Source organism: Silurus meridionalis, chromosome 23 (assembly GCF_014805685.1).
Source record: "Silurus meridionalis isolate SWU-2019-XX chromosome 23, ASM1480568v1, whole genome shotgun sequence".
In the NCBI taxonomy this organism is placed as follows: Eukaryota; Metazoa; Chordata; class Actinopteri; order Siluriformes; family Siluridae; genus Silurus; species Silurus meridionalis.
In genome coordinates this window covers 18,166,607-18,183,354 of record NC_060906.1, presented here as the reverse complement: position 1 = coordinate 18,183,354, position 16,748 = coordinate 18,166,607, and the positions used below count along the sequence as shown (strand labels likewise).

General features: G+C 37.2%; 1 protein-coding gene across 1 annotated transcript in view; it reads left to right on the top strand.

Annotated features, from left to right (window-relative positions):
* Window positions 1-16,748, top strand: part of fut8b (fucosyltransferase 8b (alpha (1,6) fucosyltransferase)) — a 133,191-nt gene that overhangs the window by 82,301 nt on the left and 34,142 nt on the right. The window contains 3 exon segments of the mRNA XM_046836817.1: window positions 6,043-6,158; window positions 9,408-9,573; window positions 16,428-16,542. Coding sequence (XP_046692773.1) covers window positions 6,043-6,158; window positions 9,408-9,573; window positions 16,428-16,542 — 397 coding nt within the window.

The window sequence follows — 16,748 nt, the reverse complement described above, 5'->3', positions numbered from 1 at the left end:
ATAGTTTGGCAAACGGATGTGGAATGAGAGAGATCAAGCATTTTGGGATTTTATTTATTTCCTTCTGTTGATTATTGATGACAGGATTCCTGCTTATAATTTATTCCTTCTTTCTTATTCCATTCTTCTTCATGCTTTGGTAATAGAGGCACAAATTTACCCTCAGTAACAAAAATCAACGAGATTTTAGGCAGCTGTTTTTTGTTTGTGTAAAGTGCTCGCTTCGTACTTTGCGTTGGTTTTTATTTTCACTTACATTTAAACATGAAATGAATTTAATGCTTAGCTTTTTTCAATCATAGGATTGCACTTGCATTTGAGTTAAAAAAAATAATTTCACCTCTGGTTGATCTGTCTATAACATGTACTTAAAGACATTGTTTACACCTGCCTAGTGTCTTTCATGTGTGTAAATGCAAGGAACCTGCTTAGTATATTAGCAATAGAGATCAGAAGGTCACGGGTTTAAGCCTCATCAACACATACTGTAAACTCCTGGTGTTGTGGCCATGAGCAAGACCTTTAACCTTACCTGCTCTAGGGTTACCTCATTGTGGCTGACCTTGACCAACTTCAGATGGGCAAAGAAACAGGTTTCACTCTGCTTTAATGCACTTTATATGAAACAAGGTCTCTTCTTCTGACATGCGATGTTGTGTTGCAGTTTGCCGAACCTCACTCCACGTTCCTTACTGTGGAGAAACATTCCTCTGTGATCCATGCAATCTCATTTACCCAACTTCTTCTTCTTCTTTCGGCTGCTCCCATTAGGGGTCGCCACAGCGGATCATCCGTCTCCACACCACCCTGTCCTCTACATCTGCCTCTTTTACACCAACTACCTGCATGTCTTCCCTCACCACATCCATGAACCTCCTTTTGGCCTTCCTCTTTTCCTCCTACCTGGTGGCTCCATCCTCAGCATTCTTCTACCAATATAATTTATGTCCCTCCTCTGCACATGTCCAAACCATCTCAATCTCGCCTCCCTCACCTTGTCACCAAAACATCCTACATGCGCTGTCCTCTAATAAACTCATTTCTAATCTTATCCATCCTCGTCACTCCCAACGAAAACCTCAACATCTTTAGCTCTGCTACCTCCAGCTCCACCTCCTGTCTTTTACTCAATGCCACTGTCTCTAAACCATACAACATCGCAGGTCTCACCACAGTCCTATAAACTTTCCCTTTCAATTTTGCAGATACCCTACTATCACAAATCACTCCTGTCACTCTTCTCCACCCACTCCACCCTGCCTGCACTCTTTTCTTCACTTCTCTAACACACTCTCCATTACTTTGCACTGTTGAACCCAGGTACCTGAATTCCTCCACCTTCTGAAGCTCTTCTCCTGCAACCGCACCACTCCACTGCCCTCCCTCTCATTCACACACATGTACTCTGTCTTACTCCTACTGAGTTTCATTCCCCTTCTCTCCAGTGCATATCTCCACCTCTCCAGGCTCTTCTCAACCTGCTCCCTACTCTCACAACAAATCACAATATCATCCGCAAACATCATAGTCCAGGAGACTCCTGTCTGACCTCGTCCGTCAACCTGTCCATCACCACTGCAAACAGGAAAGGGCTCAGGGCCGATCCTTGATGCAGTCCAACCTTCACTCTAAACCAGTCTGTCGTACCTACTGCACACTTCACTGCCGTCACACTGTCCTCATACATGTCCTGCACCACCCTTACATACTTCTCCGACACACCTGACTTCCTCATACAGTACCACAACTCCTCTCTTGGCACCCTGTCGTCGCCTTCTCTAAATCCACAAATACACAATGCAATTCCTTCTGTCCTTCTCTATACTTCTCCATCAACATTCTCAAAGCAAATATGGCATCTGTGGTGCTCTTCCTCGGCATGAAACCATACTGTTGCTCACAGATGGTCACCTCTTCTCTCAGCCTGGCTTCCACTACTCTTTCCCATAACTTCATGGTGTGACTGATCAACTTAATACCCCTGTAGTTACTGCAGGTCTGCACATCTCCTTTATGCTTAAAGATCGGTACCAGCACACTCTTTCTCCATTCCTCAGGCATCTTCTCACCTTCCAAAATCCTGTTAAACAATCTGGTCAAAACCCCACTGCCATCTCTCCTAAACATCTCACGCTTCCACGGTATGTCATCTGGTCCAACCGACTTTCCACTCTTCATCCTCTTAATCGCTGCTCTCACTTCCTCCTTACTAATCTTATCTACATCCTGCTTCACCATCTCCACATCATCCAACCTTCTCTCTCTCTGATTTTCCTCATTCATCAGCTGCTCAAAATACTCCCTCCACCTTCTCAACACACTCTCCTCACTAGTCAACACATTTCCCCAATGTTTCTCATTTACCCAACTAATAGAAATAATTTACAACAACAGCCAGGAGGCATCCACAAACCTAGTTTAGCATACAGCAGGCTTTGGGAATGATTACCACACAATTCATTTACAACGTGGAGCTGGGTCGAGCCACTATGAAACCTACAAACCAGCTGGAGCGTGTCGCAAAAAAATAAAATTTATTTTTTTCTCCATTCTCTGGTCGGAATGTTAAAGGAAAGGAACACTAGTGACAGTGCTAACATTATCGGAAATTTTTGACCCCGAAGACATAATCAGGTGTGTTCATATAAGCCATTATTTTGTTGTTTTTTGGACATTGTTTCCAGGAACATGATGGTCTTCTTTAGTGAATCTGACCAAAGAATTGAGTAATTGGTGTTAATAGGATGTTGGGAACGTGTTGGGGTGTGTATTCCTGGTTGTTAGGCAGTTTGGGAGGGAATGAATTAACGGGCTTGGTTAATAGTTTATTCCCTGCTCGAGCCTGAAAAGACTCCCGAACACTCATTAGTGCCTGGAACTGAGTGTGTGTGTGTGTGTGTGTGTGTGTGTGTGTGTGTGTGTGTGTGTGTGTGTGTGTGAAAAGCAGAAAGATGCAGACTGTAATTACTGATTAAAGACTCAAACAGACCTTTACTAAATATGCTGCAACAGATATGACTGTGTTTCCCTCTCTCTTAGTCTCAGTCCTTACTCTGTCTCACTTTCATTTGCTTTTTCATTTCACTCTCCTTCAGGACTGTATGTATACAGTAGTGATGGTAAGATTGGATCATTTTTGTGACTCGTTCTTTGAATCTCGTTCATCAAAATGAACAAATCCCTTTTAAGTCATTTAGTTCATTTTGTTCCTTTAATCCTTCAATCACCTTCATAGTGTATATGGGAGTCATGTGACAAAAGCGGGATATATGGGAATCATGTGATAAAAGAAGGAACGATTCGAAAACTAGAAAAAATGAGAGGTAAACTACTTAATTCTGTTTTCTCTACATAATCTATGGAGATTTTGCTTTGCTTATGCAAAATAGTAAAAATATATTAAATAGTAAAATATGTAAAAAAAATGAACCCATAAGTCAAGAATGACCCATCACTAGTATACATGAAGAGGTGTTTGCAGAGCGTTTGGCAACAATGGTTTGATTAGTATCGCTGTAGTAAATGTACTTGGGATGAAATATTTTAATGGCTCTGTTTTTGTGTTTTGTTTGGGGGAGGTGGGTGCATCAGGTGGTCAACAATTGAGTAAGAAGATGTGTTTTAGTTTTTTGTTTTACACACACACGTTACACAGAAACAGCTAAAGCGACCAAAACAGACAAAACAGAAAAAAGTGACAGACAAAAATGATGATGCCTTTTTATCTTTTTAAAGCTGAAATAAAAGGCAATGTGGATAAACATTCGTAAAACGATTCCTTATACCAGTTTAAAGCCACGATGTACAGACCATCACACAGCTATGGAAGAAAATGTATAAAAAATATTTTGGATCAACAAACCTAAAACATTACAAATTAATAACTGCAGAAAGGCCACACTGCAGACAGGATTTGCGTTTCGACAAAATCAAAAGTCAAAAATGTATTTACAAGTGAAATTAGAACAAAATATCCCAAACATACAGAAATCCAGCCACCAAACTTCTCCTGTGTCGGTCATGGATCAAGCAAAACTTAAATCTGTCACGGGGGATTGGATTTATTCCCGCACAATATCAACTTATTGTGAGAAAAATGGTAGTTCTATGTGAAATTAAACATTGTGCACCCCCAAATAACCAAAATGGCATGATCCTCATTTCATAACATCTGTGCCAAGATTCAACTGTGAGATTTGTAGCGGAATAAAACTCCTTAGCCTTTATACACTGTACACAAGATATACAGTAAGCCTGTGTGTGTGTGTGTGTGTGTGTGTGTGTGTGTGTGTGTGTGTGTGTGTGTGTGTGTGTGTGTGTGTGTGTTTTCTGTCCTAGGGATTACATTATATGATGCACTCTTAGGGCTAAAAAACCTCTTGTGCATTACTCAAGTTCTTAGGCCTGAGTGTAGGAGTAAATTGACCAAAATGTTACTCTGAGCATGCTGCTGTTTCTCTCTCTCTCTATCACACACACACACACACACACACACACACACACACACACACACATATACACACACACACACACACACACACACACACACACACACACACACACACACACACACACACACACATACTTTCTCTCTCCTTGTCTTCTGTCTCTGGTTAATTTATATTTTAATCTCATTTTTGTGCCACACTGTGTCCTTGTGTGTCATGAGTAAATCAGAGCTGGAGATAATTAATGTATCTTTACAGCATAATATTAATAGTGTGTTAGTGTGTGTGTGTGTGTGTGTGTGTGTGTGTGTGTGTGTGTGTGTGTGTGTGTGTGTCTGTTTATTTTTTGTATACTGTATCAAAGTGACAATGTTGACTTTGTGTTGGTGGTCATTAAAAATATTGGGAAAAATAGAGATCTGAAAACATTTGCAAGCTGTGATACATTATATTTCCAGCCATATATATAAAGAGAGAGAGAGAGAGAGAGAGAGAGAGAGAGAGAGAAAGAGACTATTTGCTTATATTAGTATTATATTAAGATATGTTAATATATCTTTTCAAAAGACATTACTACAGAAATGAAACTCTAAAAAAAAAATATATTTTGGAGTAGTCAATGTGCAGTTTGTATAGCAGTATAGATTTACTGTCCTGAGTGTCAATATTTTATTGATACAAAAGAAAAATGATTTGGACATAGTTTTGACATGTTCACTTAAGGTGTACTTACTTTTGTTGCTAGTTATTTGGACATTAATGGCTGTATGTTGAGTTTTTTTTTTCTGCTATACAAGCTGCACATTGACTACTACAATCCACCGTGCCGGCTAAAACTCTATAGGTAAAAAAAGCTTACACATCTGGAAAGGCACCATCAATGCTAAAAGGTATATCCAAGTTCTAGAACAACATATGCTCCCATCTAGACATCGTCTCTTCCAGGAAAGACCCTGCATTTTTCAACATGACAATGCCAGACCACATACTGCATCAATTACAACATCATGGCTGCATAGAAGAAGGATCCGGGTACTGAAATGGCCAGCCTGCAGTCCAGATCTTTTACCCATAGAAAACATTTGGCGCATTATAAAGAGGAAGATGCGATAAAGAAGACCTAAGACATTTGAGCAACTAGAAGCCTGATTTGACAAGAATGGGACAAAATTTCTATTCTTAAACTTGAGCAACTTGTCTCCTCAGTCCTCAGACGTTTGCAGACTGTTATAAAAGGAAGAGGGGATGCCACACAGTGTTAAACATGACCTTGTTCCAACTTTTTTGAGATGTGTTGTGTTGATGCCATGAAATTTAAAATCAATTTATTTTTTTCTTAAAATGATACATTTTCTTAGTTTAAACATTTAATATGTCATCTATGTTGTATTGTGAATAAAATATTAAAATTTTAAACTTCCACATCAATGCATTCTGTTTTTCTTCACAATTTGTAGAGTGTACAACTTTTTTGGAATAGGGTTTGCAAAAAATGAGTAAATTGATGCAATGACATATACAACTCAGAGAAAACACTCCACAAAGATAGTATTATAAGCATGTGTTTGTGTTGTTTTGTGTGTCCTTACTACAGGATTCCTGAAGGACAGTCCATTAAGCCCGTCTCTGCAGGTCGGCTGCGGTTTTTAGAGGAGCAGCTAAACAAAGCCAAACAGGAGATCCACAACTATCAGAGAGTGTTTGGAGATGGTAAGTGCATGACAATTAAGTCAACAATAAGGCTGAATTTTTATTATCATTGAAATTACAAAAATCATGTACTTTGCCTTAACATGGCACAGATCTTATTTTTTTTAGAATATGTCATACAATATGACACAAAAAATGTTTTCATCTAATCTACTCTGAGTATGGACACACTGTAGATGATGTAAACTTGGAGAAAAAAGTGTAGAGAGCTATTTTGGGTTGAAAATGATCAGTTCATCAAATTATCAGTCGTAACTTTTTTTTAATTTTTAAATGTTGGACAGTCGTACAATGCATTTCACTGCATGTCGTACTCTGTATGTATGTGTAAGTGACATAAAATCTGATTTGATTTGATTTGAATTTGTTTATATAAGGTCTCAAACAATATCTAGGTACTAAAAAGATGATTAAAAAAATGCAATAGATCAGTAGTTAGATTGTGCACTAGTGATCAATTCTGGAACTGTCCGAGAAACCTAGAGCCTGAAGTCACTTCGAATAAAAGCATCTGCCTAATGAATAAATGTAGTAAAAGTGACTGGAAAAAAAAGCTTATGCTCCATTAGGACATGCACTCTATCTGCTACTAAGAGGTTTTTTGTGAATTTAGAGGACGGGACATGGCCATCTCTCTGAATATAAATCTATAAATATCAGCTTCCATAGTCCTCAGAGAGAGAGAGAGAGAAAAGGACAGGAGAGAGGAACAGAGAGGTGAAGGAAATTCCTGATTCTTTATGTTCAAGCCCATGGCACTGAGAGAGGTGACCTGCCTCACAGTCTCGCAGCCTTTATGTCTCCTTGACATTGTACTGTTTTTAGAACTTGGCATTAAATCGAAGACCATCTCATCCAGGTCTTCTAACAGGATATCATTAGTTTTTGTATTTTTTCCTAATGGTACACTAGAGTCATTTTGTTTAGGGTAGTTATTACAAGTAGGTGCACAAATGTTGTCATTATCAGTAGAGTGGAGGAGAAGGTCAATGGAGCTCTTGTATTTCAATTTTTCTGTAATTAAAAGGAACTGAGGAACTCAACCTCACTGCTTCTGAAGCTAGTTTTTACAGCTGACTATTATTTGTTGCACTGTACAAGATGATGCCAATAAAATTTTACCCGAATTCTGTAACGGGCAATAAAGTTCCTCAAGCGATTAACCTGCTGTTTAAGAAAATGACAAAAATTCTGCTCATGCAGTCAATGGGCTCACATTTTTCGGAGTGAGTATCGTATTTGCACATTGCAAAATAGTATGCTAGACTTGTTCTGGTGGATTTCTAAAGAAAATCATAGCATTGCAGCTGTCACAGTTCCAGAATACCAAAGGATTGATTAAAGATGATTTTTGGCTGCGATACCAAAATCAAGCTACAACCAATGCTAACATCGGCTTTAGTCCAACTTGTTAGCTAATTGAAGTGATTCAGCAAACACCAGTCTAGTTATGTTGACAGCAACAGTTCATTTGCAAACCACGGTATCTTCAGGCGGGTTTTTAGCTTTTCAAAACAACCCTGAAGACCACTGTTCTCTTCATCTCAGTCTTCTCTGTGTCCCAAGCCTATTTTGTATCGATCGTGTCTTAAGCCGGGTTTTACGCTGTGCGATTCCAGCGGTCTTTTATCATTATTGCTTTTCACCCTGTACAAGAAGATCCCCAGAATTCTATAACTGACTGCAATAACGTGTGTTCTTCAAGTCAGACTAAATGATAAAGATAGCCATTACCTTCTGCTATACTGAATGGACAGCAACACAGCACAGGTTTGTTAGCTACTGCCAAATACACACCCTCTCAACTTAGATCATGAACATTGATTATCCTTTATGCTGTATGAGTGTATAATAATACAGAGTCTTCGCAGCAGGAGTGTGAAATGCAGACTACTGTCTCTGTGACTCCAAATCATGTGGGCACTGTTCGTGTGGGATTTTTTCCAGCTATATATATATATATATATATATATATATATATATATATATATATATATATATATATAGAGAGAGAGAGAGAGAGAGAGAGAGAGAGAGAGAGAGAGAGAGATAGAAAGATAGATAGATACTGTAGGAGATACTGTAGGGAAAATGTTACTCCAGTAAAAGTGCTTCTTTTCATTTGAGTAAAAGTACAGAAGTATTTCAAGTGTATTTCAGTATCCAAATACTATGATTAATTATGGCTATAATGACTTATTATCATTATCACAAGACTCTTTGCTTAATCAACTCAGTTTATGGGAAAAGACTCTAATAGATCTTAATAGATCTCACACCAAATCTATTGATAGAATGATACAGTATTAATGAGTTAAACACTGATATCTAATAAATTATCATTGTGAATTCAGCGTGCACAGATGATAACGCACAGTAACAGCTTGTACATTTTCATTTTTGCTATACAATAGAACTGAAGCCGAGGTTTAAGAATATTGTTGTTGTTTTTTAGTTTGTTTTTGGTGGTTTTCTTTCTCCACAAGCATTAAGATTATAAAATCATGTTTGAACAATGCATTTTCAGTTTTCTTTATAGTTGCATGGGTTCCACCATATCTCTCAGGTGTTAATTGCAATGTCTTTGAGTCAGACTGGCACCCTATCCAGAATTATATTTGCCTTAAACACAGTGTTCCCAGAATAGGCTCTGGATCCAGTATGACCCTGATTGGGATCAAATGATTACTTCATTGATGTCAGATTAGTCCAGCGACATCAACATTCTAATCTGTAATACACTAAGAGCATTAAAAAAAGTGAAGAACATTATATTAAAACCCCAAAACACCACATGCCTGTCTTGCAATCCTGCCCCCCAACCACAAAACTGTCCTCAGTTAAACCAGTAAATTAGCAAAGCAGTGAAGGGTGAACAGATGTCATAAGCAGAGTATGATGACGCTGGAGAAAGAGCAGCACTGGGGGCCTGCCAGGGTTCAGATAAAAGGCTGCTCAATGACATACGGTGTCTTCAAAGAATGTGGTCACCGTGAAGCGAATGATTATTAAGAAACACATTTTATCAATTCAGCTGTGCATGGATGAGAACCCGTAGCAACAGATACCTAACTCCACGTTTCCAGACTAATTGACGGCATTAAGAACACGTGTGCAATCAAAGCACGAACTAAGCGAATCAGGGAAAGACGTTAGACCTCAGAAGGAACAGCGTTTTAATGCAGAGTGTGAAATTAATATTAATTACTCCTCTCTATCTCTGTCGCTTACCCCCACTCCCTCGTGCAGTAGGCCCGGGCCGTGTGCAAGAGGAGTACAGGAGGACGGTGGAGAGAGGTGTGCGGGAGTTTTGGTATTTTCTGCGCAGCGAGGTGAAGAAGCTGAGCCACGTAGATCCAGCTGCACTGCAGAAGCACACAGATAAACTGCTGCATGATCTTGGCCACCAACAGAGGTTTTACACAACAACATGAACACTAATGCAAACAAACACACACACATGCACAATTCAACATTACAATTTGTCACTACATTTAAACTTAGCATACATTTCTAAACTCTAATATCTTTGTTTTTGCTACATAAAAAACAAACTATAATATGATATGACATGATATTAATGTGTGCACAAGTGAATGTTGGCTATTCAGTATTTCAGTGCGATTGTAATGTTTGTTGCTTCATAGTAGCACTGAGAGCTAGCTATCAAAAAAATAAAAAACAATCACAAATATCTTAGTTGTACCAGCTAACATTAGCTTATGACATAATGTCATCAAGTTTTTATCTTTTTTTTTTTTAAAGAGATAAAGCCCTCCGCAAAACACAAAGCAATGCACACTACTTTGAGACAATGTCCATTGTGAAAAGTTCTCTCTCTCCCTCTCTCTCTCTCTCTCTCTCTCTCTCTCTCTCTCTCTCTCTCTATTTATATATATATATATATATATATATATATATATATATATATATATATATATATATATATACACACACACACACACACACACACACACACACACACACACACACACACACATATATACGTGGCTTTCACTTATTTTTTTTCGGAATCAAAAAAATCATTATTTATTATTTTTATCCAGAAAATCCTAATTTATAGCAGTGATGACCGAACCCATTTTTACCAGAGGCCATTGTATATTACTCCAGCAGGGAGCAGCCAGGGAGGTACTGGTGGGAAATTGGCAGTTTTATTATGCAGAATTATTTATTCATGCTGAATATTGCTTTTTATTCATGCTCCTTGAATTAATGCATAACCGAAACCTAAAAATGTCCTAACTTGCAGGTTTAACAAGCCTAAAAAGCATTTTATTTTTCTTTCTTTGTCTGGGTAAGAAACTAGTCATTTTCTCGTGATATCTACACAGCAAAAGTCTTCTCATGATCACGACTTTTCAGAATTTTTCTGTGGACTCAGCGTTAAAACATGGTTTTATTGTTCTGGAGGCAGCAAAAGCTCAGCTCAATCCCATAGCGCCATGGATGAGTAAACTCACTTTTAATTTGATTTGAGACTCACTGAAGCTGAAACAGCCAGTGATAGTCAGGATAGTCAATAGTCAGTGATTGACAACTTCCACAGTGTCTTGACATCCCACCTTTAAAAAAAAAATACATCATAGCATTGTCAACTGGAATTTAATCACGATTTCCAAATATCTAACAATAAACAAGTGCTGATAACTTTAATATACAAGATAAAGTCCATCTGTACAGAGGGCAGTTGTTACATTTATGATGGCAAATAGGCCAAAGTGCATGCAACAGCAGTCCATTTCAGAAGGCATGAGACAGTAAGAAAAAAAAAAAGAAAGAAAGAAAGAAAGAAAGAAAGAAAGAAAGAAAGAAAGAAAGAAAGAAAGAAAGAAAGAAAACCTTTCAGTGAATGGCTCAACAATCAGAAGGCTGTGATAGCCATGATCATGCCCACCCACTGTAGGCTATAAATAGTTGCCTAAATGAATAGTTTGATTGCAACAGTAGTGTTGGTCTGTAGGACGAAAATGAAGATAAAAATAAAATGATAGAAATGAAAACACATTTTCTGCACACTGAATTTGTGTTATATACGTATTTTCTAATATTTCTTTTCTAATCAGAGTGCTAAATAAAACCAGATTCATCAAAAATACCTATAATCTTATGTTAAAATAGAATAATAAAATAGAAACACCAAATTTGTGACTTTTCCAGCGAAGAGAGACATGTGTATATTTGGTGTGCTTGCACCCACCAACCCCCCGATCTTCCTGTGTCTTTCTCCCATGTGATAATTTATTGATTAATAGGAAATAGTGCACTAATTGCTTCCTATTAGAGCTCTAATCAGTTCTTAAAACTGGCTGGGCAATCCCACAATCCTTTGCTGTCTTAGCACTGCACATTCTGCAAAATCAATAGATAAAAAAGAGATAGGCATTAAACACTTTTTAACGTAGTGTCCTCGATGGTAAAGATTGTGCACATAATGTACATAAAAAAAGGCATAAAAGAAAATGCAGAGCAACACACAGTTTCTATTAGTAGGAATTATTGAAAGGATGCACCCAAACTTTAACAGACTGAACAATAGGAGGAGGCAGAGGTGGAAATGAATTCAACCGTGAAAACACATTAGAAATAATTTTACAACACATTAGCCTTTGCTAAGAGAAGTTTATTAATAGGTACAACATATTTCTTATAGACATTTTGAAAAGCATGATGTATAAATTCTCAAGAAAATGTACCAGACTTGCTTCAGTGCTACAGAATATTGTGTTATTCAAATTATAATACTGTTGTGTTTGGACTCGAGCAGCTGCAACACTTAATTAACATAATTAACAATAATTATCTATGTGCATGTGAAATAACGATATTTATCCTTTTTTTTGTTGTTTTTTAAACAGTAGTTGTTTTTGATTCCATATGAAGCCCATATTAACATATCATATTTAAACTTACAAATTCTTCATAATGATCCTTTTTAACCATATATATAATATATAACAAATATAGGGTTTAAATGAAAGCTTTCTAATGCAATAATATACTACCTGTAATTCATTAATAATTGTAATGCTATGTTCAGTCCTGCAAAGCCACAAGACCTGCAAACAAATATAAAGCAACTGTGATACTTATGAACAATTATGGAAGCATTGATTTAAAAAAAAATAAACATTGAAAGACATATTTGACATCCAAAGTACTCCAATAATTTTTTAATTCTTTGCTTTAAGTAATATCATTATTATTTGCCTTATTGAGTATTATTAAGATTACATTTCTGTATTTGTACTTAATTGTTTTAGCTAAAAAAAAATAAAGGTTTTGATTATGTTCCATTTAACATTCAAACATTTTAGTTTAAGGATCCCATGAATGTTTTTTAAATAAATGAGACAAAACGCAGCTGCGCGACTAATGTTCAACCCGCAAAGTTCTCCCACACCACCCCACTGCTGCACTCTCTCCAACAGCTTCCAGTAGCTTAATGCATCAGATTCAAAACATTGATGCTTGCCTACAAGGCCAAAAATAATCCAGCACCCTCTTACCTCAAATACCTCATCACACCTCGCACTGCACCACGCTGCCTGAAATCTTCTAGCACTGCTTGACTGGTCCCACCTTCTCTAAGGGTAAGAGGTAAGTATACATCAAGGCTTCTCTCTGTTCTGGCACCGAGGTGGTGAAATGAACTTCCCCTAGCTGTCAGAACAGCGTCACTGGCTATCTTCAAGCGTAGGGGTGACGACTTACCTCTACCTAAAGCACTTAAACAAGCACTTTTCCTGGTTTGCTTTGTTTTTGTCTAAAATAAAAATCTTAAGTTTGTAATCAAGTGAACCAGTGTTGATTTATTCTTTGATAGAGATTTAAAGCACTATTGTAAGTGGCTGTGGATAAGAGTGTCTGCTAAATGCCGTGAATGTAAGAATCACATGTATTGTTTATACTGAGTACTTATAAGTATCTATATGCACTTACATTTTTGTGCTATATATACATTTATACAACTACAAACAAAACTTTAACTAAGAAACTAAGCCTTTTTACTGTTTAGTCGGTTCATCAGTGTGAAAGATTATCAAGCTTTTCTTGCTACATAATATTGCTAACATTAAAAGTACCTGTGCAAACTTGAGTATGGATAAGGGACAAGACACACAATCTAGAACTTATTGGTAAATGCCCGTGGCCCTACCTCAGTCAAATGTTGCATTATCCTGGAGTAAGCAAAGAGACATAAAATAAAATCCATCTTATTAGAAAAGGCATGTAGAGGTCAGCTTCACTAATTTGTTAACATTAAATAGATTACTATTGACTACTAGAAGCGAAGAGCTAGCGTAAGCACCAAATCACAAGATAATGGTATATATATTTTATTTCTGATTAAAACAACAAATTGTGTAGAATTAGATATGCATGTGGCTAGCAAACATTTACAGATTGTTTTTAGGCAGAAATAGTGTAATAAAAATAAAAATTTTAAATGTCTTTAATCTGGTAAAAACATTTACCACTGTGTGAAGTTAGCATTACATTTATAATTTTTTTATACTTATAATAATTATTATTTGGGTTATTTTGAAATTCCACTTTCTATCTAGATTCTCTCGAGGCTGCAGCTATGGAGATGGTTTTCGGAACACATTCTGCTTCAAATTTAAGAAGGCAAATCATAATTAGGTTGTAAGCCCCCAGCAGGTGGCCATATTGGCTTTTTACCTGAGAGCAGATGGAGCAGTAATTCAGCATGCAGGTGAACTAATCCATGATGAGGTGTGTTAAGTGCGGTTTAGACACTGCTGGAATCACGAAATAAAAACACTCACAGGACACCGATCTGATTTCTCGCTACTATTCTCAGTAGCACTGGCAGTAGATTAGTGAAAAAGAGTGGGAGAGAGAGCGAGAAACAGAAAAAGACATAGATAGAAGCGGTGTATTCATATGAGTGTACTGTATGAGTGGGTGAATTCATGCTTATTGGTTTAACTGGAAATCTCAGCTGTAGTGAAGAGAATCAACATGAGGATTTAGATCAACACAGATATATGATTAAAATTAAAGGCGGAAAAAAAAATCACAGTTCTGCTGCGGTGTGGGGGCGTTTATTTCTTTTGCTGGAATGGTTTGGGTTCACTTGTCCTTTTAGTGGGAATTGTCACTACAAATCAGGTTCTTTAATCTAAACATCTTTATTCTCACGAGAGAACGAATGAGTATGAAAATCATGGCAAAAGTACACCATGACCTTCCCAAACCCAGCTTAACACTAGGGTGAATTTTGTTGTGAGATGTTACAGAGATCTCTCCACCACCACCATCAAAACACCATCCTTACACTGAAGTTGCATAGGTGTGTAGAACCTATGACAGTGCATATAGGAGCTTTTCTGGTTGCTTGTCATGGGCTATATTGGGTTTTATTTTGATTTTTCACCAAAATGTTAATTTTTATTCAAAAGATGGCCCTTGACCGAATCACATATTGTGCTATATGATAAATGTATTTGTAATTTTTTTTTTAAATACAGTTTAATTAAAAAAAAAAAAAATGTTAACGCACAGTTGCTTTATATTTGAATCAAAAGATAATTAAAATAGTAATTGTGGCATGTGCAGAATTTTGGAAAACCTTGCAGTTGTAAAGAATTTAAATAACTAATTACGCTCTTTAGGATTCCAGAAGGAATTTTTCACTGTACAAAATGTCATTAGGAAATGGCAGTTAAGGAGAAGTGTGGAAGTCAAAGCACGACCCCAAAAACTGCTCAGATAAAACTGCATGTATGTTAAGGAGACAGGCAAAGCAAAAGCTCCATCTGACATTATAAGAAGGCTAAGTTGACACCTGAGCGGTGGTTCTATTGTGCTTCATTGATTTTAGACATGCGGGTGCATCTGATGAAAGAGTCAGAACGAAACTTTACCTGTGAACCTTTTATGCTCTATGTAAAACAATATCTAGATATGACAGAGCTAATTTGGAAAGTTGCCAAAGTAAAAGTGCTACTCTTTGCCTTGGTTTACTCTTTGTGGACCACATGCTAGCATTGGATGAAATAAAATCCCAATGTTCAGAATGAGGGCTCTACTGTACATAGAGCCCTCACAGATGAGTGGAGGTTATTATAACAGCTAATAAGGACTAAATATAGAATGGGATGTTATGTTATGTTACCAAACTTATAGATAGGTGTCCACAAACCTTTGTCCACATGTATATATGTTTATGCAAAAGGAAGACCTAGAAAAGTTTAAAAAGCTTTGCCTACAACGACCAGGCCTAACAATGTGAGCATCAATCCAGCATAACATTATGACCATGTGCCTAATATTGTGTTGGTCCCCATTTTGCTGTCAGAACAGTTCTGACCTGTCGAACATTAGCTTTATTAACTTCTTCATTAATTTTAGCTACAACAACTTGGCTATTGGATTGGACCACACGAGCCAGTCTTTACTCCCCACGTGCATCAATGAGCATTTGGCCACCCATTTAATTGTCACCAGTTTAAACTCTTTATGCTTGCCCATTTTTCTTGCTATTAACACATTAAATATAAGGAAAAAAGTTCACTTGCTACCTAATAATATCCCGCCCACTAACAGGTGCCATAATGAAGAGATGATCAGTGTAATTCACTCACGGGTCATGATTTTTTTTTAATAATACAGTGTAGAGTTTGGTTTTGTTTGTTTTTGCTAATTTTTCAATTTAAAAGTCAACAAAATGCTACCTAGCATTTTACATAGTTAGAGACACACATGCACACAAAATGAAATAGACACTGTAAATATTTTACATGCCTATACAGGTTATGGCCGGTTACTCTTTTTAGCTTTGCAAGATTTGCTTCTGAATTTTAAATTGTAATTTTTTTCTTAGAAAATTTTCTGGATCACTGGACATGCAAGGGTAGAGCACACTGTGCAGATTGGAAGCGTTTCCCAGCAAAAGAGGCAACATCTGCTTGTAAAATCAGAGATGTCCAGAGGGTGAAGGAAGAAAAAAACCAAATCAAATCAAATCACAGAGTAACACCTGTAAAGCATGAAAGTAGCCCAGCTGCCCATGCACAATGACTGCCAACCAGTGTTAGCAAAGGTTTTTATTATGTTACCAAAGATCTCTTATAAGTACAACAAATTCAACATTGGGATTCAGCTAAAGCTTAAAATCTACCTTTGTCCATTTTTTTATTTGTTTATATGGTTAATTTCTGTGGACCCTCAACAATAAGCTATAGATTAATTATAGTAATTTTATGTTATACTATGCAGGTCCATCCTGACAGATCTGCACTTCTTGGGTCAAGCTGATGGAGCAGGTGATTGGAGGGAAAAGGAAGCAAAGGATCTTACCAATCTGGTGCAGAACAGGATCTCCTTCCTGCAGGTACCTCCCCAATCCATGTGCATGCTGGGTAATTGGTTTTGTATTGCAAGGAAATAATGAAAGTTATACTTTTAATACATAATAAATAATAATACACTGTATACTCGGTGTGAAGGGTGAAGAATAAAACCAGTTGGTGTTTTAATGGTACAGACAGTGTGTGTGGTGTGTGTGTGTGTGTGTGTGTGTGTGTGTGTGTGTGTGTG